Below are 23,391 nucleotides of genomic sequence, written 5' to 3'. Positions count from 1 at the left end.
ATGCCCGCCGGTGCCGGGGCTGGCCCGGGGCTGCCCGGCCGGGCTGTGCCCTGGCAGGGGTGCCGGGGGGCCCGGCGGCTCCGCACAGGGCCGGGCCATGCATAAACCCATGGAGAAGTCCCAAAACTTCCGCATCGAGGCGCTCCTGGCTGAAGAGCCGGCGCGGAGCGCCTCCCCGCCGGGGCTGAGCCCCGGGAGCCCCGCGGCGAGCCCCGGCCCCGCCGGTCGCTCCGACACCCCTTCACCGCGGGCACCCTCGGCCGCTGCCCCCCTCGCCCCGGCCGGCTTCGTCCCTAAGCCCGGCTTGCTGCATCTCCCCGGCCCCGGGCTCGGCACCCTGCCGGCCCTCTACCCGCCCGCCGTGTACCCGCTCCCGGCCCTGGGGGGCCAGCACCCCGCTTTCGCCTACACCGGCATCCCCCACCTGCCGCCGCCCGGCGCGGAGCACCTGAAGGCAGCCGTGGCCGGCTCCTTCCCGCTGGAGCACTGGATCCGAGCCGGGGTGCTGGTGCCGAGGCTCTCCGACTTCCACGGTGAGTGACCCGGGGACCAACCCTCCCGTCGGGCGGGACGCGGCTCTCGCCCCTTCCTATCCCTGGGGTCGGGGGGCTCTGCCCCGCCCGGCCCCCGCCGGCACAACGGGGTGCAGGTCCTCTCGGGGACGAGAGGCTGAGGGTCTCCGAGGTCGCCCCTTCGCGGCTCCCCGGCGGTTCGGGTCGGAAGCCCGTCGCGGGCGGCGAGCCCTCGGGGCTGACTGCAATGCGTGGTTCTTGCTGCTCCTGGACCCGCTCCCCAGCAAGGGCAGGTTTGGGGGCGTCGCATGGGGAGGGAGGGGTAAGACCAGCGCTCCGGAGACCTCCGAGGGCTGCGGGAACCCGAGCAGAAGGGCAAAATCTCGCCCTGTCCCAGGCCGGTGCTGCGGAACGGCCCCGCGGGGCACTGCCCGCCCGGTGCCGGTAGAGCAGAGCCGCTCCCGGGGCAGGCCAGCAGCGCCGGCCCCGGCTGCCGAACCCGTACGGCCTCGGCGGGCTCGTTGGACCCTGCTGTGGGGGGAAGGAAACGAAAATAGAGAAGCGGCAGCCCAAACCGGCACCGGGAAACGAATAAATCCCGGCCGGTGCGGTTGGGAACGAACCCGTCCGGGTTCTTGCCCCCGGGACCGCCCGACGGGGCTGGGCCACGGAGGGATGAGAGGCCGGATCCGTCCCCCGGGTCGGGGAACGGAAGAGGCTCCGGCTCGTTGCCCGCCGCTGCACTCGGCTCCTGGGGGGGCGAGGAGCTGGCTCCGCGGGTCTGGTGAGCCCGGTGCTGGCAGGAGCCGCAGGAACCGGGCAGCGTGCTCGGCTCCAGCCCAGCCCCGGGCACTCCTGGCATGCCAGGAGGGTGCCGGCTCCGTGCACAGGCCCTGCACGGTGGGCACGGCCAAGGCTGGGGGCAGGCGTCGGATCCTGCACTGCAACGCTGGGCCACGGGTGGGGAGGGTGCCGCAGGGCACGGGTGACACAAGGACCGGCTTCAAGCTCTTGTCCCACCAGGCTCTGTCACTGTCACCCCTGGCAGTGTGACCTGGACCCTGCCCTGTGCTAGGGGTGAGTGGAGGTCTGGTAGCCCCAAGTATGGGGCCAGTGGGCAGTAAGCTGAGAGTAAAACCCCAAGCAGAGCATCCGGATTTATTAGCTGAGTTTAGCATCTTAATAACCAGGAAGCATATTAAAAAAAAATGACTGGGTAAGTCAGTTAATTAATAAACTGGCTGGATGAATAACAACACAAAAATGGAGAATTAATATGAAACACCCCATTCACGGCTCCTTCCTCAAATTACACTGGTGCAGGTTGAAGGCAAAGAGGCTGCTCCCCACCCCAGGCTGCTCTCCCTTTTGCTGGGTCTCTGTGGACTGTAAGATAGATCCAGCTGAGAAGTGGTGGTGGCACCTAAAGGTGTAGAATAAGGCTCTGGTACTATGGGCTGTGTGCACTCTTCAAGCACACCATTAAGAACAGGGAATAAAAATCTCTATTTGCTGGTGGTGAAACACCTTCCTGCTCCTCTGCAGAGGCCTTATTGTCCTCACAGGGTCTGGGTCTGTTAGTGTACCTCAACATCCAGGTAACTTCAGGCAGGGGTGTGTTTCACCAGAGTGGGATCACACCGCTCTACTTACCCCTGTGCCCTCAGCTCAACTTCTGGCTGGGATAATGGAGAGATATTTGTGTATCAACAGGCACACCCCTCTCAAGTGCAGGATCACTTCCAGAGCTGGTTGTCTCCAAAACCCTGTTGGAAGGAGACAAATCCCAAATCATGGGCTTGAGCACAAGCTTGTGGAGGAAGCTTTTGGACTGTGCTAGGATGCACGGGAACAGTATGTCAATGAGTCTTGTGGGAAGCACTGAGCTGGGCTCCTGGGGAGAGCTCAGGAGAGGAAAAGCAGTTTCTGATCCAAGTATTGGTACACTGGGCCCTGGAGAGCCCAAAGCAGAGTAGAGGCAAAGGAGACGTGGAGGTGTAATAAGGGTGCAGTAAAAGCCAAACGCTGCTGCCAAAGCTGTAGATTTTTAAATTGGAGCTGGAAGGTGTTTGTTTCCAGTTCTGGGGAGCCCTTTGCAGTGGGGATTGTCTCTCCCCAGGCTCTCTGGTTTAGTACTTCAGGAATTTTCCTGCCATGAAGCTTTTCTTGCTCCAGCATTCTCCCCAAATTTGTCATGCCAAACACAGCAAATCACACTCCGTTCTCTTTGCTTGCCTGGTCTGCACATGAGGAGGGTCTGTAGGTCCCTTTCAGCCTTCTTGTTTCCCAACTACACAGCCAGCTGCTTCCATCTCCTCCGAGCTGGGTGTCCATCCTGACTACTTTCAGGATTTTCTTCCAAATGTCCTCCTGTCCCAAAGCAGAGGGACCAAGCTGGATGCAGAGCTTGAGCTAATGCCTCCCTGAAGCAGAAGGATGAAGCTTTGTGTGTTTGCAACTGCTCTACCTGCCTGTACCTCCCCATGGGCATCACTTCTGACTTGTGGGACTTGTACTTAGTTTAGGGTCTATTCTCCTCTCCGCACTTATTCACCCAGGGGTCCTGCTCCCCTGGTCCTTGTCTCCTGTTATTTTCACCACCGTGTAGACTATGTCATCAGACCCTGTTCCTCATCCATCTTTAGATCCTTGTTTCAGCCTGTTGTGAACATTTGTATTCTTTCAAGCATGCCTTTCCTCTTATTTGGCTCGCTGCAAACTCCAAAAGTAGGTCTCTTTGCAGCATGCCTTGTCCCTGTAGTCACCAGAACTGGCCCCAGCTACATGTTATGGCTGTGTCTGGGCTCATATTGCCCAAGTGTGCTGGCCATGGTGTAGGGATGGGGGCAGTGGTGTGGGTATGCCACAAGAAGGGACGCCTGCGTCCTGCCTAGGATGTGCTGCCAAGCCCTTCCTCATTCCTCTGAGGAGGGTGGTGGGCTGAGCAGGAGCCTCCCACTGTTGGCACAGGCTTCTGGGCTTCCTGTAGTTCCTGGGTGCTGTCCCATCACCCAGCCTACGACAGACTTGCCTGGCTGAGATTTCCAAAGTGACTGAGCACAAGTGTCCACGCTGCCGGTGCTGGTCATGTTTAGCTCTCTAGGTAGCAGTGGGCAGACATTTGGGAAAGATGCATTTGAAAGCCTCCTAGGACATGTTGTGGGGCGACCCAGAGGGAGCTCACCCTCATGCTTTATTTATGGAATATTCCAGGACTAAATCATGAATTCCTTCTTTAGCAGCCCGTGTAGAGCTCTTTTGCAGGCACAGTCTAGTTTGGTCTCCTGGGGACAGTCAGGGTGGGGGAAGGAGCAGGTCTGACCCTGAACTGGAGCCACAAGCTCCATGGGGACGCATTGCACATGCTCGCCCTGCTCTCACCTGCGTATGGAGGGAGGTGGGATGCTGGGGAGATGGTCTGAGGCAGTGGGCACCCTTAGGAACCTGGCCTGGGCTTGGCTGCTGGGATTGCTCAGAGAAGTGCTCCTGCTGCGGTGCCGGCGGGTGCCGTGCCTTCTTCGCTAGCTGCCTCTGCGGAGCTGCAGCCAGCGCCTGGCTGCCTCTGCTGCAATGCGGAGCAAGAGGGCTGGGCGGGAAGGCCTGAGCAGAGGAGGAGGCTTGCCCTCGCTGCAGCCAGGGGGATGCTGCCTGCCCAGGGCTCCGCTGCTGCCAGGCTGGATCCCTGTTCCAGGATATTGAGCATCTCCTGAACCACAGAGGGGGAGCATTTGCCACCAGGGTGCCGTGCCCATCAATATTTCTGGGAGCTGTGATTTATTTGCCCTGGCTAATAGCATGAAAATGCAACATGAATGATGGGAGCCAAGTGCAGAGACCTGCTGCAGAGGGGAGTTGTAGGAGCGAAGAGTGGTAACATACAGCTGCAGGCTCTCAGGAAAAGTCTAGGATTCACCACTGGGGACCTGGTGCTCAGACAGCTTTGCTGGGACACCGCTTGTCTGCATCACCTGCTCACCACCTTGACAGCTTGGAACCCAGGCCAGATCCTGCCCACAGTGGCAGAGAGCTGACTGACAGGCTGTGCTGGGCTGGGAGAGTGGGCACGAGAAGTCATAGCAAACTGTTTCAAAAAGCAACGCCTTCCAAGGCTCACCAGGTGCACAGTGGTCTGGTGTCAGCAGGAAACAAGGGCTGGAAAACAGCTGGCAAGCAGCAATCAGGCATCAACAGTGGAGCAAACACGGGGCTAGAAGAGGTAGAAAGTGCCCTTACACACGCTGCCCCACGGACAATGGTCAGGGCTGCCAGCAGACCAGGAGAAGCCTCTGGTGACAGCCCTGATGCTGGTTGAGACCACCTCTCCTCCTTCCCAGCCCTGACATCTGGAGAAACACCTCCAAAGCAGACACAGGGTGCTAATTTCCTCTCCTTTATCTGCTAGCCCACAAAGTTAAGTGAACTATAGCTAAACAAACCAAATTAAAACCAAGTGGGTTAATATCAACCTAGGATTACCCTTGTTATCAAGTAGACGGAACTATATCAAATAAACCAACAATTCTTTATAAGCTTTATCTAATTATCCAGGAGGCAGCTGCCTTCTAGAGCTCCTGGCCTCAGACTCGGAGGGCATTCCCGGCTCTGGGCCAAGCAATCTATTTACTGATATTGCAGCCGAATGCTGGGCACTCACCAGGGGGTCCAAGTCCTACAAGGCTGAAGGGATATTAAGACCAACTATGATCCTGGATGTAGCACTGGAGAAGATGGCTGGGCAGACAGAAAATCCTTTGGCCATCAAAGGTGTGATGCTGGTCTTCTGGTTGGAGCTGGGTAAGAGCAAGAGCCTTCCTGAAGGGTTATTCTTTTTGTGGGATGGTGGTTGTGATGGAGATGGGTTCATAGCTCAGCTGGCAGGGACTGGGGGAAGTGAGCCCTGGAGGGCTGCTCCCTCTGCATCCCTTGGGAGGATGCTGTCCGTGTCCATGTGACAGCCTACCACAGGACAAGGCAGGACAGGACAGGAGTCCACCAAGCACACTGGCAGGACAGGCTGGAGCTACCAGCAGCCACAAGACATCATTTCCTCTTTGCATGAGAAACTGGAACCTACCTCATGCCTTAACACTCCACTTCCTCTTCCTCCCTTTGCTCCTTCCTCAGTGAGAAATTGCAGACCCTCTTCCTCCATAATGTCTCCACACAAAAAGAACCAGAGCCTTTCATGGAAGTTGACAGCAGGTCTGAGGCCAGAGATGGTGGTGGTTGAGGTCCATGCTGAGCTGCTGCTGTGGGTGGCTGAAGGTCAGGTAGACCTTAAAGCTGTGTTGGTTTGGTCTTGCCCCATCTCCTCTGCAGGATGAATCTTGAACAAGTCACCATGGGGAGCAGTGGTGATGGATAATAGTAGCTGCTGAAGGGTATATTGGCAGAGGAGGTGACAGATTAGGTGGCCAGCCATGCCTGTGTAGGCTGGTGGTGGCTTGAACTGCATGACAACACCCCAGAGGGGTTTGAGGGTTGGGTTTTTTTTGTCAGCACTGGGGCAGGAGGCAAGGTGAGTTTCCAGGGAAGTCAGGATCTGTACAAGGTTTGTAATCGACACCACTGCACTGAGCCCGAATTGGAGACTCTGAGATGGGGAACCTAGGGCTGGCAGAGGGATCATGCTCCAGCAGTTGGTCTCCTGCATTGTCAGTTATTTGGGATATATCCCCTTTGGATTTATTTGGCTTTTGGGCAAATTTTCTGTTTTTCTTTTCCCTGGTAGACCAAGCAATCCTCAGCATCTTTCCTGGGTAAGAGTGAGTCCCTTGGTGGTGCTGGTGGTGGGGTGTTGTTAAAGCAAACTGACTTCCAGCTCCTCTGAAGCTGGACACACTGAACTCCCCCTGCTTTTGGGGTTGAGACTCACTTCTGTACCTCTGCTCTTCCCACATCTGTTTTTAGTCTGGCCACATCTGGCCTTGCAGGAGGAGGCACAGAGGAGCCTTTTGGGGTGGTCTGAAGGATTTCTGTCTCCCCAGAGCGAGGATGCAGGGCTGTAAGAGGTGAGCCCTGGGGTCTCTGCTTTGGGGTGGGGAATTCAGGCTGAGAATATGATATTTCTTCACCCCACCAAAACAGCCTCCGGCTCCAGAAAGCACAGAAGTCCCAGATTACTGGATGCTGGGATGTAGGCACGTCCTCTTCCCTTCTCTTTTGCCAAAGCATCCTCTATGTACCATGCCCAGAAAGAGGACCTGCTCAGAGGGACCCTTCCCTGACCCAGTACAGCCAGTCTGCTCAGTGCAGCCCCCACTCCAGAGAGGCACTGAGGCACCGGGTGCCCCAGTGCAGCCTCCTCTCTCTGGCAGCAAAGGATGCTTCCCCAGTGCACCCATGCCGGAGGCCTCCAGCTGCTGGGCTCTGCCTGGGGCTGCTTTGTGTTGAGCTCCTCGCTGATGCTTGCTGAATGGATTTCCTCTCCAGTTCTTTCTGGCGCATCTCCGGCCTTCCCCCCTCAAGGAGCTGCAAGGGGTGTTAGCTTGGGCTGCCCCATCCCTGCAGATGCTGGTCCTCATGACACCTCCTTTCCTTAGCATTTGGTCCCTTGTCTCTGTCAAAGATTTGTATGGCTAGAGCTGTGGCCGAGCTCTGCAGGGCTGAGCCATCTTTCATCTGATATTCATATTTGTGCTGTCAGTCCTTTGAGCCTCTCATTTGTTTTTAGCCTTGAATATGTTTTGTGTGCAAAATAACGCACTCTGTGTGTGTCGGAGCCATCAGCACAGCATGCCTCTATTCAGTCCCTAGCTTAGCTGCAAGGTGGGTCCCACAGGGACCTGTCTCTCCTGCCACAGTGGGGCTGTGGGCGCAGGAGGGGTTGTGTCCATTCCTGTTTGCATGAGGAGTTTACAGAGCCCCAGCCCAGTCTATTCCACCCATCCCACCCAGCATCCAGGTACTTGGGATCAAACCCGGATCGTGATCAGTTAATGCCCCCTTCATAAATTCCTGCCTCATGCGTCACCGCTGTGTTTGTGAAGGGCTCGGTGGACACATTAGAAGATGGGCAGGTCAGGATCAAAGCTGGAATCTGAGGGAGATAACGTGGATGATACCCCATGTCCTGCAAAGAGGGCGAGCCGGAGTGGCCCTTGCCAAGCAAGGCACATCTCTGGGGCCACGATGCTCCATCTCCCTCCCCAAGGCGCGGTGCAGGGATGTCCCAAGGACCTTTCCCGTTAATGCCCCCCCGCCCAGTGCTGCTCCGGCACTTTACACCCAGCTGCAAACATCTGGGTTTGATTGCCCCTGCGGTGCTGGGAGAAGCAGTAAAATTGAACCCCGGGGGGGACAATAAAGCCAGCGGGGAGGAGATAAGCGGGGATCAAACACGGCGCGGCAGCCACCCCACGCTGGACTCTCAAAGGTCCCTTTGTTCCCGCTGCCTCCTGATCCAGCGCCGCGCTGCCTTCAAGGGCTGTGGGCGAGATAGCGGGGCCCACGGGCAGCCCTGCCGCCGCAGCCCCTGGCAGTTGGGCAGCCACCTGCGCGGCCCGGCAATAAAAAAGGAGGTTTAATTTCAGTCACAGGACTGATCCCAGTTGCACACCGAGGCCTGATAACGTATCTCGCTGGCAGGCAATAAAGCCATTATTGGGGCGGGAGATGATGGAAGAGACGCTCGCCTTCCTTCTCATCCCAAGCTTGCCCAGGAGATGTCCCCTCCAGCCCCGCTGTCCCCTGACCCCTGCCCGCTCTCTGCCCTGCAGCCGCCCCGCAGTCTGGCTTGATGGGGAAGTGCCGCCGGCCCCGCACAGCCTTCACCAGCCAGCAGCTCCTGGAGCTGGAGAACCAGTTCAAGCTCAACAAGTATCTCTCCAGACCCAAGCGCTTCGAGGTGGCCACGTCACTGATGCTCACCGAGACGCAGGTACCTTGGTTCTGGGGCGGTGAAGGACGGCACCGGCCGGCTGCCAGGGAGGTGGGGGGCTGCAGGGTGGGAAGTCAAGGTCATGGGCAGTGAGAGGCATCAGCCCCACATCCTATTGCCCCAATCAGCATCCCTTTCCAGGGCATCTCCTGCAGGGATCTTCCTGGAGGGCTTCAGGCTCATGTCTTGTGAGGGGTACCCCAGAAATAGTGCTCCTCTTTTTACTTGGCACCCCTAACGTAGATTTCAGAGCCTTCCTATCCCTCCCTGCACTATGTGAGGGAACTTTTTGTGGGGTTGAAATTCCTCTTTTAATTTCCCCTTCATGTCCTTGGGCATCCTGGGGGATTGCTGGTCCCCCCTGTCCCTGACCCCTCCCCGCAGAGGCTGGGTAGGGGGAAGGGAGAAGTCCCCAGTGTACTCCTCTCCTCATGACACCCTCAGCCTCCTCACACAGACCTACAGCACCACAGGATGCCCCGCAACAAAGAGGTTTTGGGGGGGGGCCTCGATGCAGGGAAGGCGAGGGGGTGAGTGGGGACAGGATGGGGCAAGGGGACACATTCTCCCCTGGGGGCTCTCCCTTGGCAGGTGAAGATCTGGTTCCAGAACCGCCGCATGAAGTGGAAGCGGAGCCGCAAAGCCAAGGAGCAGGGGTCTCAGGTGGAGGCTGAGAAGCAACGAGGGCTCGGCAAAGCCTGCGAGAAGCTGCTGCCTGGCGAGCCCCAGGGACAAGCTGCAGAAAGCCCCGAGTTCATGGGGCACGGCCCCGGCTCAGGCTTCCTGCACCGCAGCACTGCCGAGCTGGGCTACAGCCCGGACTCCTCCTGCTCGGGGGCTGAGGAGGAGGAAGAAGAAGAGGAGGAGGATGAGATGGGCGCTACGGAGAGGAAGATCGGCTCTGTGTTGTGAAAGGCAGATGAAGCCGGCCAGGGAGAGGGGCTGGGCTGCAGTGTCGGGGGTCTCTTTGCTGGCAGACACAGACTGTGCCCGTGTGGAGCAGGGGGGGCTGCAGGGCACCTGCCCCCCCTTTAACTTATGTGTGTTTGGATCCTATTTAAATTGTAATTATTCTTCTGTGTGTATCTGGGGGAGTCCCCACATCCTTCCCCTATAAAGCTGTTATCCGGATGCCTGTGCTTTTCCTTAGGGGACAGGAGGCTCTGCCCCCCTCCTGCCACCATGCTGCCCTGCTGCAGTCCCTGGGGAACCGGGTGGGGACAGCAGACTCGCACAGCTGGCAGCCCACCGGCACAGCTGGAGGGGACAGACCCCGGACCCTTCTTCGATGGTGTGCTGCCCTTTCCATGCAGATACGACAATGCCTGGAGCAGCACATCCCTGCATGATGCCGGCTGCCCTTCCCCTTGGTGGCATGAAGGGCTGGGAAAGAGGATGCCCAGGATGTGTGCCAGCCTGCCCTGCCTCCTCCCGCACCCGTGTCATCCTCGGTAGGGTCTGAGCTTTGCCAGGCAAAATTAAGCTGCCCTGCAAAGGAGAGCTGATAAGATCGCTAATGCAGTGGTGTCATTTTCCATGTTGCAATCAGCCTGGTTGCATTGGTGTGGGACTGCCCTGAAGTGGGGTGGGGATGGAGCCCTCCTGGGTTTAGGGTGGTGCTCAGGCTGTTTGTGAGGGCTCAATGCTGTGGTGAGCCCCGCTTTTCCCATGGCGATGTCTGAACCCCTCTCAGTCCCTTTCTGGGCTCATTTCATTCTTTGCTCACTCTGGCTGGGCTCAAACCAACCCCTGGTAGCAGGATGACAGCAGATATCTCCCTAGAAGGCCCAGGTTAAGCCCTGTGCCCCATAAGCAAGCATGCTGTCCTTGTCCTCAGGATGCCGGGGGTCCTGGAAGACCCTGTAGACCTCCCTATATGCTTTCTGGGCCACCACTTGGGGATGCTGGGATAGCCGTACAGGCAGAGGGACCAGCCCTACAACGCCCAGCCTCTCCACAGCCCACTCAGCCCAGGGAGGACACCCCTGCTTCTCTACCTCAGTGCATGTAGGGCTGCAGGGCTGGGATGCCCCATCCTCAGGCAGTCCGTGATGTCTCCCTCCTGCCCCACATCCTCCTGTCCCTTCCTCTCTTCTCTCTGTCCCTGCCTGGGGGTGGCAGGGAGGGCAGCCTGACCCTGGGACCAGATGTTGGGCGTGGGAGCTGCTGAGGGGCAGCAGGCCCCAAGAAGCCCCAGGTCACCTCCGGCAGCCGGTCAGCAAGGGATGGGACAGGTAAGCCTTGGTGTGTGGCTGTCACACCTCTCAGGGCCACATAATGCCTGCTGTGGGGCAGCACCCCGGGCAGGGGGACAGATGCAATGCTTTTGGGACACAGGGATGGATGGGGGAAGCAGATGATGGGAGAGAGGAGCATGGGGATGCATGGATAGATGGATGGATGGACGGAGTGGACGGACGGACAAACGACGGTCCTGTGTGAAGTGACAGTGACCCACAGTGGCTGCTGGCAGCTCAGCAGCTTCCCCCTGCGCATGTGGCATCCTCAGTGCCCAGGTCCCCTGTCCCCAGGCAACCCACCTCCTGGCTGTGCAGGAGATGTCCAGAACCCTGGCACTGCCCAGGGGGGAGCTGTGGTCCTGGGGAGGGTGCAGTCCTTGCTCCGAGGGCAGGGGGGGGTGAGCCAGGGCAAGGGGGGTGAGCCGGGGCAGGCGCCAGGTGCCAGGAGCCTGAGGTGGTTGGAATAACATGGAACAGGAGAGCAATAATTGGGGGGGGGGGAAGTAGGAAAGGATGGTGCCTGATTCCCTGTCATTGCCCTGTGGGGACAGCAGGGCAGGAGAGACCTATTGCCCCAGAGGAGCTGTGCCCCCCCAGCAGGAATGCAGGACCAGGCTCTGAGATGTTGGCAGATGCCAACCCATGGCTGCAGAAGCCTTGGGGCTAAAAACATCTACTACCCAATGTTCAACCTGGTCCTCCAGCAGTGGAGGAGCACGAGAGGACCACAGGCTGGAGCTGGGCACACCAGAGCAGGGGTGAGATGGGGAGGACAGGGATGGCAGGGGCAGAGAGGAAAAGGAGAGGAGGAAAGCAACAAAAATAAGAGTGCCAGGAAGGAGGAGGGTAGCTGAAGGGATGTCATAGACTTAAAACGTTCACCTTGATGGACCATGACAGGTTTAATTTCCAGAGTACAACCATTAAAGTGATGGATGGGAGGCGTTCATCTCTTGCCTGGCGCACATGGGCCCTCCCTGGCTGCAAGAGGGTTTGTTTTGTTGCTGTTATTTATGAGGTTGTTTCTGCAGGAGCCAGGCACTCATCCAGTGCTGGGGGGACAGAGGAGGGGACGCAATTGATACCGGAGGAGTTGGGGTGCTGATTTATGGCTGCTTAGCTGGATGACTCATGTTGTAAACATCGACAAATGCCATTAAAGCTGCATCTCCTTCTTGCCTCTGCCCTGGCACCCTCCCCATGCTGCAGGATGTGGCCAGCCCTGCTTTCCACCACACTGCTGCCTGTGCACCCCAGAGGGGCTATCTGGTCCTCCGTACCAGGGATGCGAGGGTCTTCCAATCCCCGAGGGACATCCAGGGCACTGGGAAGATGCAGGAATGACCCACAGTGGTGGTGGTGCCCCATGGGAATGATACCCAGGACACCTGATGGGCTTGTGCTCCCCAGCCTGTGTCTCTCTGCCCCTTTGCTGGTCTTGACCCCACAACTTCTTTTGGCAATGATCACAACTTGTTATTTGTGTCACTGATGCTCCAAGGAGCTCAGGGTGACCTGGCCCCATTAAGGTGCCACCCCATGCCTCTGCCAGCACCCTCCTGCTGCACCCCACGCCTGCTCACCCCCCCACCAGCATCCCCACCTCTTAGCCCCACAGCCTCCTCACTCACCCGTCATGTGCACCCATGAACTTCATGGCAGCCCTTCTGCCCATGCAGCTTTGTGTCTGTCTTTCCCCTGCATCCACCCTCATCATTCCTCTCCCCTGAGCTCTCTCCTGCACCCCTGCACCCCTCTGTCTTCCACCTGCCCCCCTCCATCTCCCTGCCCCGAACTACCCCATCTCCTCCTAGTCCCCATCTACCCTTGGCCCTGCACCCCCTCATCTGCCTCCTGCACCCCTCCCTCTTACCCCTGCATCCCCTGAGCCCCTCCATCTGCCCCCTGAGCCCCTCTGTCTTGCCCCTGCATCCTGCACCCCTCCATTTGCCCCCTGCACCCCTCCATCTTGACCCTGGATCCCCTGAGTCCCTCCATCTGCCCCATCTGCCCCCCTGAGAATACCCCACCTGCCTCCTGCACCCCTCCATCTGCATCCTGCACCCCTCCATCTTGATACCACACCCCCTGAGCCCCTCCATCTGCCCCCTCTGCACCCCTGAGAACTCCCCACCTGCCTCCTGCACCCCTCCATCTTGACTCTGCACCCCTTGAGCTCCCCCATCTGTCCTCTGCACCCCTTCACTTGCCCCCTGGCCCCCAATTTGTCCCCTGCCCCCCCTTCACTTTTCCCCCCACCCCGGCCCCCCGCTCTGTGCGTCCCTCTGCTGCCCCCTGGCGGCCTCCGCCGGCAGCCCCCGCCGCTCCCCGCGCGCGGATTGACCCCAGGCGGCCGCCGTCGTTGCTCCGGGAGATGCCGACGCTGCGTCCGGTCTCCATGGCAACACGAGCCGGTGCCTCGTGGCGCTGAGCGGCCGGGACCGGGCCGGGCTTGGGCCCGCCGGGACCCGAGGTGGCCCGGGTTCTGGGGGGGGGGTCGGGCCGTGCTGTGCTATGAGGCCCGGACTGTGCTATCGGAAGCCGGGCAGGGCTTGAGGGAGCCGGGCGGGCCCGGGGGGCAGCGGTGGCGCGGGGCCCAGGCTCTGCTCCGGGGGCTGGGTGGGGTTATAAAGGACTGGGCCGTGCCCCAGGGAGCTGGGCAGGCTCTCGCTGTAGGGAACAGGGAGAACAGGGAACATCTATATGACAGGTTTTAGGGGAGCAGGCAAGGCTACAGGGCAGGGCTCTGCTATACTGGTCTCTGTGGGGCTATGGAGGGCTGGGCAGGGCTGTGCTATAAACGCCCAAGGAGAGCTCTGCCACGGGGGCCTGAGCTGTAAACGATGTGGGCGTCATGTCAGTGCCAAGGGGGCTGCTGAGTGCAGGGGTGTGGCAGCTTGGGGACAGTGTGGTCTGTGGCAAGGGCTGGACTCAGCTGGCAAAATGGGGACACTGCAGCCCCTGCAGGGTGGTGTGCCACCCTGAGCCCGAGGAGGAGTTGTTGGATCTCTGGGACCACCCAGGTCTCTGCAGCAGAGACTGCCTGGGTGCAGGAGCAGCATGCACGAGGACTTTTTCCTCTTGTTTTTCAGATGCTTGCTCAGGCGCATGGTGAGCCCCAAAACTCTGGGACTTTTCGGAAGCTGTGCTGTGGCTGTGTTAGAATGGTGAGCAGTGGAGCAAAGGGTCCCATTGTCGCGGGTGGATTTACTGTCAGGGTAGGGAGAGGAGAAAAACAAAAAACCCTTTAGCCTTTGCTTCCCTCGTTCATGACATCCCCTAATATCTGTTGTTTGGGCTGTGGCCAGGAGGTGTCTCCTCTGGACTCCTGGAGCTTTGCCGCAGGGTGGCTCCTCCCGTCCTTTTGCCAGAGTCACAGACTTTTAGCATAGAGAAACAGCTGTTTGAGTGATTTCTCCTCCTTCCTTCGCTGCCAAAGTGCTAATATCCCCGTTGCAACTTCCTCAGCTATCTGCAAGAAAGGCAAAGAAGAAAGGCGTATTCTGGGGCATTGAGGTGGCTGAAACACTCAGGTGGCATGGCTGGGAACTTGGAAAAGAGGTGATCAAACATCTGATCTTGAAAAATGTTCACGAGAAAACCCAGAAGCTGAGCTACAGGTGCGTGGGAAGTTTCTTTCTCCTTTGTACTCCTCACACTCTCACTGCATCTTCATTCCTTCCGCTGTATCAGTCACGTTAACACCTTTCCTTGGATTCATCTGCCCCCTCTCCCTTTGGGCTATATGCTGGAGACAGCACATGCACACTTACGTAGCAGGACAGAAACCTGCTAATTCAGAAGCACAGCCCTTGTTCCTGGCAGGAGTATTTTAAATGAAATGCTTTTTTGTAAATTCTGTTTTGCTGATACTTCTGTCTGTGAGGCATTTCCAGTCTAGTGAGATTTTAATTGTGGATGTATGCCAGCCAGTCACTAGTGTGTCCTAAAACCATTGCTCCCGGGAGTTCCACTGGATGTTGAGCCACTCCAGCACTCCCTGTGACCCTCCCTGTTCTGAAACACAAATGTTTCTGCCCAATGTGTTTTGCTCACGCTGCATAGCCTGGGAATGTAAAATATTGTTCAAGGAAGGAATAGGTATTTAGAGCTGGGAATGGGTTTCCAGGACACCTGTATTCTGCCCCTGTTTCTGCTGATTTGCTACCAAGGTACCCTTGGGGTCAGGCATGTAAAGTGCTTCTAATTGTGGGGTCTGGAGGTTTTGATTCTTTATTCTCTTTTCTGCTGTCTAACTTAACAACAGCTGCATGCCCTCAGACAAAATTCTTTTGTTTTGATTTCATTATCTAGATGTCCTTCCACGCGATTCTTCTTCACTGTTTTTCCACAGCCGATCACTCTGAGCCCTGGTATGTCCTTAACTCTGCCCATTGTTTTCCGGCCTGCTGAAAAGGTAAAGTGGCAACATCAAAACTGCTCTCAGTGCTCAGGCTGGGTTCCAGGGGGGTAGTAGGCGTCTGCCTCTCTTGTCCTTTCTGATTTGTTTTCACTTGAATGAATCGGTCCTTAGGGAAGGTTCTAGCATAGAAAGACTGGGCAGTGTGACCTCCCTGCTCTCCCCACATCTTCTAATCCCTGACTTCTCTGCAGAGTTTTCCAGTGGTCATGAGAAGGATCCTCACAAAAAGTATTCCCAGTTTTTCATGTGCTTCTTCTGGCCATGAAATCAGTAAGATAAAGTGCTTGAACTGTCTACACCTGGTTTGATCTCAGGATCCTCGGCTGGGTGGTTTTAGTGCAGAACCTTGGGTTGAGGGACTCTCTCTGCTTTCTTACAGAAGACCCCAAAGCCTATACATTAAAGGACTACTGATTTTCTCTAAGGGATATGTCAAGGGCCTCCCTTCTTTTGGATGGGGTGGGTTTCTTTAATCTTTATTTTTAACAGCAATGGTTCTTTTTACACAGCCCCTTTTCTTGATTTTCAGCTTGTACCGCGTGTCTGTTTTGGCTGAGTGCTGATATCTGGCTTTTGTACACAGCTATATGTCTTTGATGTGTATTTCAGTCCTATTCATAGAGCGTGATCATCAGGCGGATGATCTCTCTGCTCTCTTAGCATCATGGTTTTCTGATGACTGTTCAGTGTTCCCTTTATGAAATGAGCTGCTGGCCTTTTTCCATTTTCAGTGAACAGTTTGTCTGCACCACATCAATCGCTAGAGCAGGAGGCTCCCTTTCTTGGAGAGAGCAAGGACTGTGCATGCTGCAGCGCCCAAGGTCTCTCCTTACCTGTATAAGCAGTACACGGGAGAGGTGACAACTGGGAGCACAGAAGACATGTATCTTGCAATTCCTTCTATTGTAGCTGATAGCAGATGTCCTGGCACTCTTTGTACACAGTGCTGTCAACGCTGCATCTTTAAGTTGTGTGTTATCCGCTTAGGCCTCTAGCTGACAAAGCACTTAAAGACTAATATTTCTGTGCCTGTGGAGCTCAAGGAGAGGTTGTACATGCTTCACTTAAGCTGAATTGGGATTTTGAAAACACTGAAAGAAATCTATCTACATTGAAACAAATCAGGTGAAACAAACATAGTCTTCAACTGCTCTCCCTGAGGATGTTTGTGTGTTCCCTGACAGACTGAGGAGTATGCCTCAGTACCTTATTCGCTGCCTTACTCAGACTTTTGAGTGATTCATATGCTCTCTCCTGCACAGAGGCCTTCTTTGTGCCTCTGTCACTGAATTATTTTTTTCCCAGCACTCTCATAGAGGTGAAGGCAGTGGGTGTTCATGGGTGGAGCTGCAGTACCTGCAAGATGGAGCCCATCTAACTGCTGTCTCCCCTTGCTTTTCTGTGCAGAGGGAGTATGAAGACAGCATCTGCTTTAAGAAGGCTGAGGGTGAGTTCTCTGTCACCCTGCGTGCTACGCTTCCAGGCCCCTTTCTGTCCTTCCCAGCTGCTGTCCAATTGCCCATTTGTGCTGTCCACAATGTCACGGAGACAACATTCCCTATGCGCAATGATGGGTGAGTAAGACATGGCTGGGCAGACTCTCTGTTTTGTCAGGTATTTTGGCACCTTCTTGGACTCTCCAATGAATGCAGCTCATTTCGATTGTCATTAGATCTGCTGGCTGCCTTAACGGGCAGCAGATCTGTCTCCTCCAAGGTGACAGCAGAGAAGGCAGCAGAAATGGTAGTACAGGTCAGATCTCACTGTGGGCATGCCTTGGCACCTCACATCTGTCTGTTTCCAGCATATGCTGAGAAAGATTCACACACAGGAAATAGTTGAGGATCAGCAAGGTGTGCCACTGAGAACATCCCACATCCACAGGAGAGGCCTGGGCTTCTAGTTAATCAAAGGCAGCCTGTCCAGTGTGAGCAGGGAGGGATGAGCTACCAGCTGGAAATGTTTTGGTCTTTTTGTGACTTGGCCTCTCTTCACTTGGCACAAGAATGCCATAGGGATGGCAGCAGAGTTGCCAAAGCTCAAGTCGACCTCTTTGGTTTGGAGGTAGGCAATACAGAAGTTGGAGAGTGTTTCCAGTGCCTGCTCTTAGGTTCATAGAGCTGCCCAAAGCAGTGGCAGTATCCTGTGGCTTGGAGTCATCATTTAGGAGCAAAGATGCTCCCAGTTACCAAGGACTGTCTTATTTTAATAAGGGTAAGGACAGTAATTCAGGCAGTATTGTAGAAAGGAATGCAGGGAAGAAGTTCCCATGCAAGGAGGTATGCTTCTAACCATTTACAGTAAGAGCAAAACAACCTTTACTAGTTAGAAAATGGCCTGTGCTCCCCAAAGCAGTCAGCTGATGCGGTAGGAGGGTGGAAAGGACAGAGGGCACACATACCTTAAGCAGACCAAGGTATCAGCCTGAAACCATTTCAAGTGATTCATTCTCCCCTTAGAGAAATCACTTGTGCTGACTGAGAGGTCCAGGGTGGTGGAGGATATGAATGGTAAGTAACACACAGCTTGCAATAAATAAAATATAAAAAGCTGACGGTATGTCATGGTCTTTGCACAAATCAAACAAAAAAAAAAAGGGAGTTCTGGAGAGCTGAATGAGGTATTAGGAAAAGAGCTCAGTCCTCTCTTCTCACCTGGGCATATAACAGAGGAACAAATGCTCATTTAGAATTGAGAGGTAGCAAATTTAGACACAGGAAAATAAGATACTTCATTCCGAAGCTGATTTGTTTGCTATCACATGATGAAGCTGAGAAATTTTATGGCCATTAATAAAGTTCTTAGCTATTACATCTAAGATTCATTAAAGTGTGAACAGACCATTTGCAGAGACTAGTGACAAATTTCTTCCCAGCATCACATATTTGGTCAGATGCTTTAAGGATTCTGCCATTCAACATTAGTTGCTTTGCATCCTAACTGAATAACCCGTTGGGAAAGGTTCATCCTATGTGTGATTGCACAGGCAGTAAAGGGTCTGTTCATCTACTTAAAACGTATCTTCATTTCCCAGTGACCTTGTTACTGTGTTTTCCTGGGAGACATCAAGCCCTTTCAACATGATTCCTGACTGTGGAATGCTGAACCCAGGTGCTGAGTGCATGGTCAAGGTGGTCTTCCAACCCAAAGAGGCTCTGGTGTATGATGTGGCAGCAACATGCTGGTTTGGAGGTGAAGAGAAACAAAAGAGGACTATCCATCTAAAAGCCCTGTGTGAGTCTTTTTTGCATTTAACACTGAAAGAAGCATGTATCACCCATAACTGTGGAATAGCTTTCCACAGGGATACATGGAGGTGCTGTGCTCTTAAGCTGTGCTACAGTTCGCTCAACCCACTGGTGAGCAAGTGCCCCCCATGATTTGAAAGTGGCCTGTGAAATTCTCTAATGTACTTTTGTCAGTTTGGAAGTGTGATCTGAAGAGGCTCAGGGTCCAATATGCCCTGTGGCATGCTTTGGCCAAACCAACATTTCTGGATCCTGCTGAAGTTGGCTCCAGAGGGGAAGAAATGAGAGGGGTTCATCAGCACAATGCAAAAATCTCCAGAAACTCCTGGTCTTATCTGCACTCAGGCTCTCCTGTCTGTCCCAGCTAGACAGAGAGACAGAGGGAAATTTCTAAAACTTTCTGAATGCAAGCTAGAATAAGCAATGGTTTCATTAGCAAGTCCTTGCCTGAAGTGCCTTGTACAGCCACCGACAAAAAAAGATGTGACTGATTTTAGTAAATTAGGGCTGGAAGGGAGCTTATTTGGTTCAAATCAGGGCCAAATTTGAAGGTAGATCCAACTTGACAGTTAGCTGAGGTTGTTCAGAGGCTTGTCGTTGAGCACTGAGTATATAAGGATGGAGATTCCACTTCTCCTTCTTAACCTGGTATATTATTCCCTTTAACAGCCAAATACCCTTACCTGCGGGTGAGTGTGACAGCAGAAGAGTATGAAGACATACAGCCTGGAAAGTTTCAAGACGTGCTGTGCTTTGGATCAGTGCCAGTGGGAACAACTGTGGAGAAGTGTGTAGAAATCTTCAACATGTCTGTGGTATGTGGAGAGGGAGACTACTTCTTGTGAGAAGCTGGCATGCTGGCACATTTCCCCCAGGATATGTGGTCCAGAGTATTTCTCTTAATGCTGTGAAAATAACCCAAGTGGAAATGTGAATAAAACAGAGATGATGAGCCTTCCCCTACCAACCAGGCCACTCACCTTTGCTCCCTGACTTCTAGCTAGAGTGCTAGCAACTCATCCATTTGCAGCTGTGCTTGGTCCAGATCAGGCAGCCACTGCTGTCCTTCACTTCCTGCAGCTCTCCTGTCCACCCAGGACAAGCTCATCAGTCCTGTGTGGCAGTTTCAAATTGGAATGCATGTGTCCCAGGCAGCTGATGGATCTCCTGCTGTCCTCAGTAGACTGCAACTTGGTGAATTGCTCCCAAAGTCAAGTGGGTTGAATTTGAGCACCTTGTTCTCTGTGTCAGCTCAGCCCGCTTAAAAGTTGGATGTACCCAGATGTTGCTGATGTGGATGACACAGTGCTGGCTCTTGTCCACAGGCTCTGAAACTTAGGAGTGGCAAAGGCATACTCATTTGTTGTACTGTTGTTATTCACACTGCAATGGTGCTCAGCATCCCCAGGCAAGGATCAGGACCTTCTTTAAAGAGGCGAGGAAGGCATCAGAGTGTCAGTTTTCTTTTTTGTGAAAAGAAAATCCCCACACAAGGTGGTGGGGATGGAGAAAAATAAGTTATCTGCCTGTCTGTCTTCCTGGTCACAGCAGTCACTTAGGCTACTTTGGCCCTTGGGGACACCTTGAGCCATCCTCCCCCCTATCAGGAGGGACACTCCAACCCCAGAGATGACCAAGACATTTTGCTGCAGCCCACTGACTTCTGAGTGTATGGTGGAAGCTTGCTGCCGGCAGTACCCCAGCAGGACAGGTTTGCAGAATTTGCATAGCATTTCTGTGCAGGTTGCAGTAGCCTTGATGTTCTTGGTGGTATTCAGCTCTGCTGAAAATTGCAGTTCTTCAATGATTAGTGTCCCGCATTCAGAGCTATCCTGGTTCCTCTTGCCTCCTTTGTTGACCTATTTCTTTTCTGTTTGGAGGTTGATGCACCATGTAGAATAGAAAGAGCAAAAGATCCTCTGCTTCGAGATCCTGTTTTCTCCTGTGATGTGTCCCACAGTGTTGTCCCTGCCAATGGGAAGCTGGTCTTGCGCATACGATTTCAGCCTCAGACTGTAGGAGAGCACAGTACTGACTATTTCACCATCACATCTGCTGGTTGCCTCCTGCAGACCGTCCTGAAGGTGTCTGGCTTATGTAAAGGTACCAGAGTGAAAGCCTTCCCTGTTTCTCCCTCTGTCTTCCTCTTAGCACTGTAGGACCTCAGTCATAGACTTACCCTCTGCTGGTATACAGGCTGTCTCTAGTGCACCATCTGGGGTTTATACTTGTTTGAGACAGATGTGAGACTGTTGGAAGTGAATGTCCACCTGTTTGCTGGGACTGGTGGGTTTGCTGATGACGTGATTCTGGTTGGGGAAGATCAGTTAAGTGCAGCAGTGGCTTGTGACATGTTTACAGAAACAGCTATGACAAGTCCAGAATCTATCTTGCATATTGTCATGCTAGGTCCTTTGGTGTCCCTGCATCAATATTCTATGGACTTCGACTGGATCAATCTTGGGGAAAGTTTGATGCAGACACTGAAAATCAGCAACATCTCGGATGTCCCTGCCTATTACCAGTTTGATATTGATGGCAGAGGGAGCGTGTTCTCCTTGGATCATCCCTGTGGAGTCTTGGAGGGCACAACAACACTAGCGCTGAAGGTGACCTTTCGACCTACTCAGCCCATCAGCTATCACCGCAGAGTGGTGTGCCTTGTCCACCATCAGGTATGAGAGGCAAAGGGTGGTGTCACTGCTGTGATAGCTCAGAGGGCTGTTCCAGTGTAACCCACCAGGGCTGGCCTCTCTCGCTTAGTGGCCTCCGAAAATCTCTTCCCACTGCACTTCTATTGACACCTGTCCTGGGCTCTTGCTGAGTAGAATCCCCATGGTGCAAGTCCCAATCAGCAGCAGAGGGCTGATGTGGACAACCAGCCAGCCAGTAATGCCTATGGGTAGGATAAGGAGCATCCTCAGTGGCCCCTGTCCATTTAGGTCTCTGAGTTAAATTTAGCTGCACAGCTGTGCACCGAGTGCATTTCACTCCGGTTTCAAGAAAGTTCTTGGTCTTCATCAAAACATAAAGTAAATGGTGGTCTAACGTTGCAGATTCTAAGCCTTTCTCAGGCACAGTTTTGGAAGTGATGTACTAGGGTGGTGTAAGTCTCAAAGCAATCACAATTTATTTCTTATAATCCTTTCTGGTGTTTTTCCAGGAACCCATGTATGTGGACTTTTTTGGTACTTGCCATTCAGACACAGCTAAGCCAGCCATCCTTCAGGCAAGACACCTCTCCTGCTACCGAACCAACATGGTGAGGGGACTGACCTTCTACCCCCCTGATATCCTGAATGTGATGTTGAAAGATGGGAAGTTGCAGAAGGATGAAAAAGGAGCCCTCATGCTGCCCCCCGAGGTATGAGCAGCCCTCCCTGGAATCTAAGATATTCCCATGCTGTTGTCTGCAGATGCTGGGCTTCTGTTGCCCAGGCCAGACAGATCTAGAAGGACTTGCAGGTGCCAGACTGATTTTTTTTTTAGTATCTTTGCTGTTAACGTTTCCAGCACGCACCAACTCTATCTGCGTCTTACCCAAGCTCAGCCACTAAGCCACTTTCTGGCTTTAACTCAATCACGGGTTCTTCTTTTGCTTCATGTAGCTTCAGACTGAGAACTGGCTTACAAACAGGAGCCTCCTTGAAGCCTAGACTTTGAGCTGTCCTGGGAACTGTTACTGAAGCACATATTGCACGCCCTCTTGCTCGTGAAGGCAATCAGGATGGTAGTGCCTGGTGTCTCCCACAGGCACAGTTTCCCTTCTCACACTGAGATGTTTCCACCCTGTAGATCCCTCAGGACCAGCCTCCCAAGGAATACTGTGAAGCCGACTCCATGACTGAATATTTCTACGATGGTGTGAGCAGTGACCTGGCCTTGTTTCCCCCTCATGTTAGTGTCAGCCCCTTGGAGTATGATTTTGGTTGCTGCGTGCCGCTCCACAAGGTTGAACCACTTCCTCTCTGTGTGACCAACCACACCAAAGGAAAGATCACTGTTGCTTGGACTCCGAGCCATGGCAGTGCCTTCCAAGTGAGCCCCGAAATTTGTGACATCCCACCTTTGAAGTCTTCAGCCTTCTGTGTCCTTTTCCAGCCCACTCAGCTCAACTGTCTCTATGCAGCAGAGCTGGAAGGTTTTGCCTTCTACAAGGTTAGTAGGAATTACTAGGACCAGTTTCTAGAGAGGATCTGGCAAGAGACTGCAGGCTAAAGGTTTTGGGGGAGTTAAAATTCAAATGGAAGCTTTTATTTTGGGTTTGGTAATCTGGCATCTTAGTAACTTCTTTGGTTGCTGTTTTGATACACCGGTGGGTTAAAATTTCTCTTTCACCTTTGTCCTGGCAAAGATAAATCAGTGAAGTAAAGCAACAACTCCTGCATATGGACAGTAACACTTGTTCTTTTTCCCAGTGAATGTGAAATAATATATACCTCACTGAAGGAGGAAGTGCTGTGAATTACTGCACTATTAGCATGGATGGAAGCCTGCACAAGGATGATTGTTGTGGCCTGGGTGATGGGTAGTAACTTGGATTTTGTGTCTGGCTCTCAACAAGTAAAGCTGCTGAGGGCACTGTGTATCACTGCAGCCTCTCCTCCCATGTGCTGTGGGATTCACATCACACAAGGCTGCAATTGCAGGAGGTTTAGCACCCAGAAATTTCCTGGTAGGTGAGAGAGATCTTCATTACGTTGATTACTCTTCTTGCATTTTTTTCCCTTCTAAGCCAGTGTGGAGGATGTCTGGGAGTAACCTTAGAGTCAGGAGCTTCTGAGGCTCAGGTAAAGGATAGATGATTATTTTCAGTGACTCACTGTTACTTGCAGGTGCTAAAGTTAGCATTTATCTCAAACTGCATTAAAGTGTCTGTAGACCCTCATTCCCTAAGGCAACTCTTGTAGTATCACAGAATAGCTTGAATAGGTTCTTCTGCTTGAAAGTCACTCAGGGGTCTTTTGGGTCTGAAATGTAGCTAGTTGGGAAAGCAGCACTCATGTTCCTCATCTGGCACTGGTCAGTCCTTCTTCCCTGAAAAAGTCAATTGCTGAGCCTCGGGGGTGCCATTGAAACAGACTGCTGA

General features: G+C 54.0%; 2 protein-coding genes across 2 annotated transcripts in view; both read left to right on the top strand.

Annotated features, from left to right (window-relative positions):
* Nucleotides 1-9,303, top strand: LOC141463392 (uncharacterized). The gene is given in 4 exon segments (XM_074145756.1): nt 1-44; nt 46-533; nt 8,231-8,391; nt 8,983-9,303. Coding segments are annotated over 4 exon segments (1,014 nt in total).
* A 4,420-nt stretch (nt 9,304-13,723) lies between these two features.
* CFAP65 (cilia and flagella associated protein 65) overlaps nt 13,724-23,391 on the top strand; it is a 32,554-nt gene continuing 22,886 nt past the window's right edge. Inside the window, exons 1-10 of the mRNA XM_074145339.1 lie at nt 13,724-13,798; nt 14,100-14,251; nt 14,946-15,048; nt 16,462-16,628; nt 18,089-18,288; nt 18,972-19,117; nt 20,183-20,405; nt 20,712-20,977; nt 21,466-21,666; nt 22,098-22,460. Coding sequence (XP_074001440.1) covers nt 13,724-13,798; nt 14,100-14,251; nt 14,946-15,048; nt 16,462-16,628; nt 18,089-18,288; nt 18,972-19,117; nt 20,183-20,405; nt 20,712-20,977; nt 21,466-21,666; nt 22,098-22,460 — 1,896 coding nt within the window. The remainder of the gene's footprint in view (nt 13,799-14,099; nt 14,252-14,945; nt 15,049-16,461; nt 16,629-18,088; nt 18,289-18,971; nt 19,118-20,182; nt 20,406-20,711; nt 20,978-21,465; nt 21,667-22,097; nt 22,461-23,391) is intronic.

Source organism: Numenius arquata, chromosome 3 (genome assembly GCF_964106895.1).
Source record: "Numenius arquata chromosome 3, bNumArq3.hap1.1, whole genome shotgun sequence".
Taxonomy (NCBI): Eukaryota; Metazoa; Chordata; class Aves; order Charadriiformes; family Scolopacidae; genus Numenius; species Numenius arquata.
The sequence above is the reverse complement of the archived record's forward strand: the minus strand, read 5'-3'. Positions and strand labels throughout refer to the sequence as shown.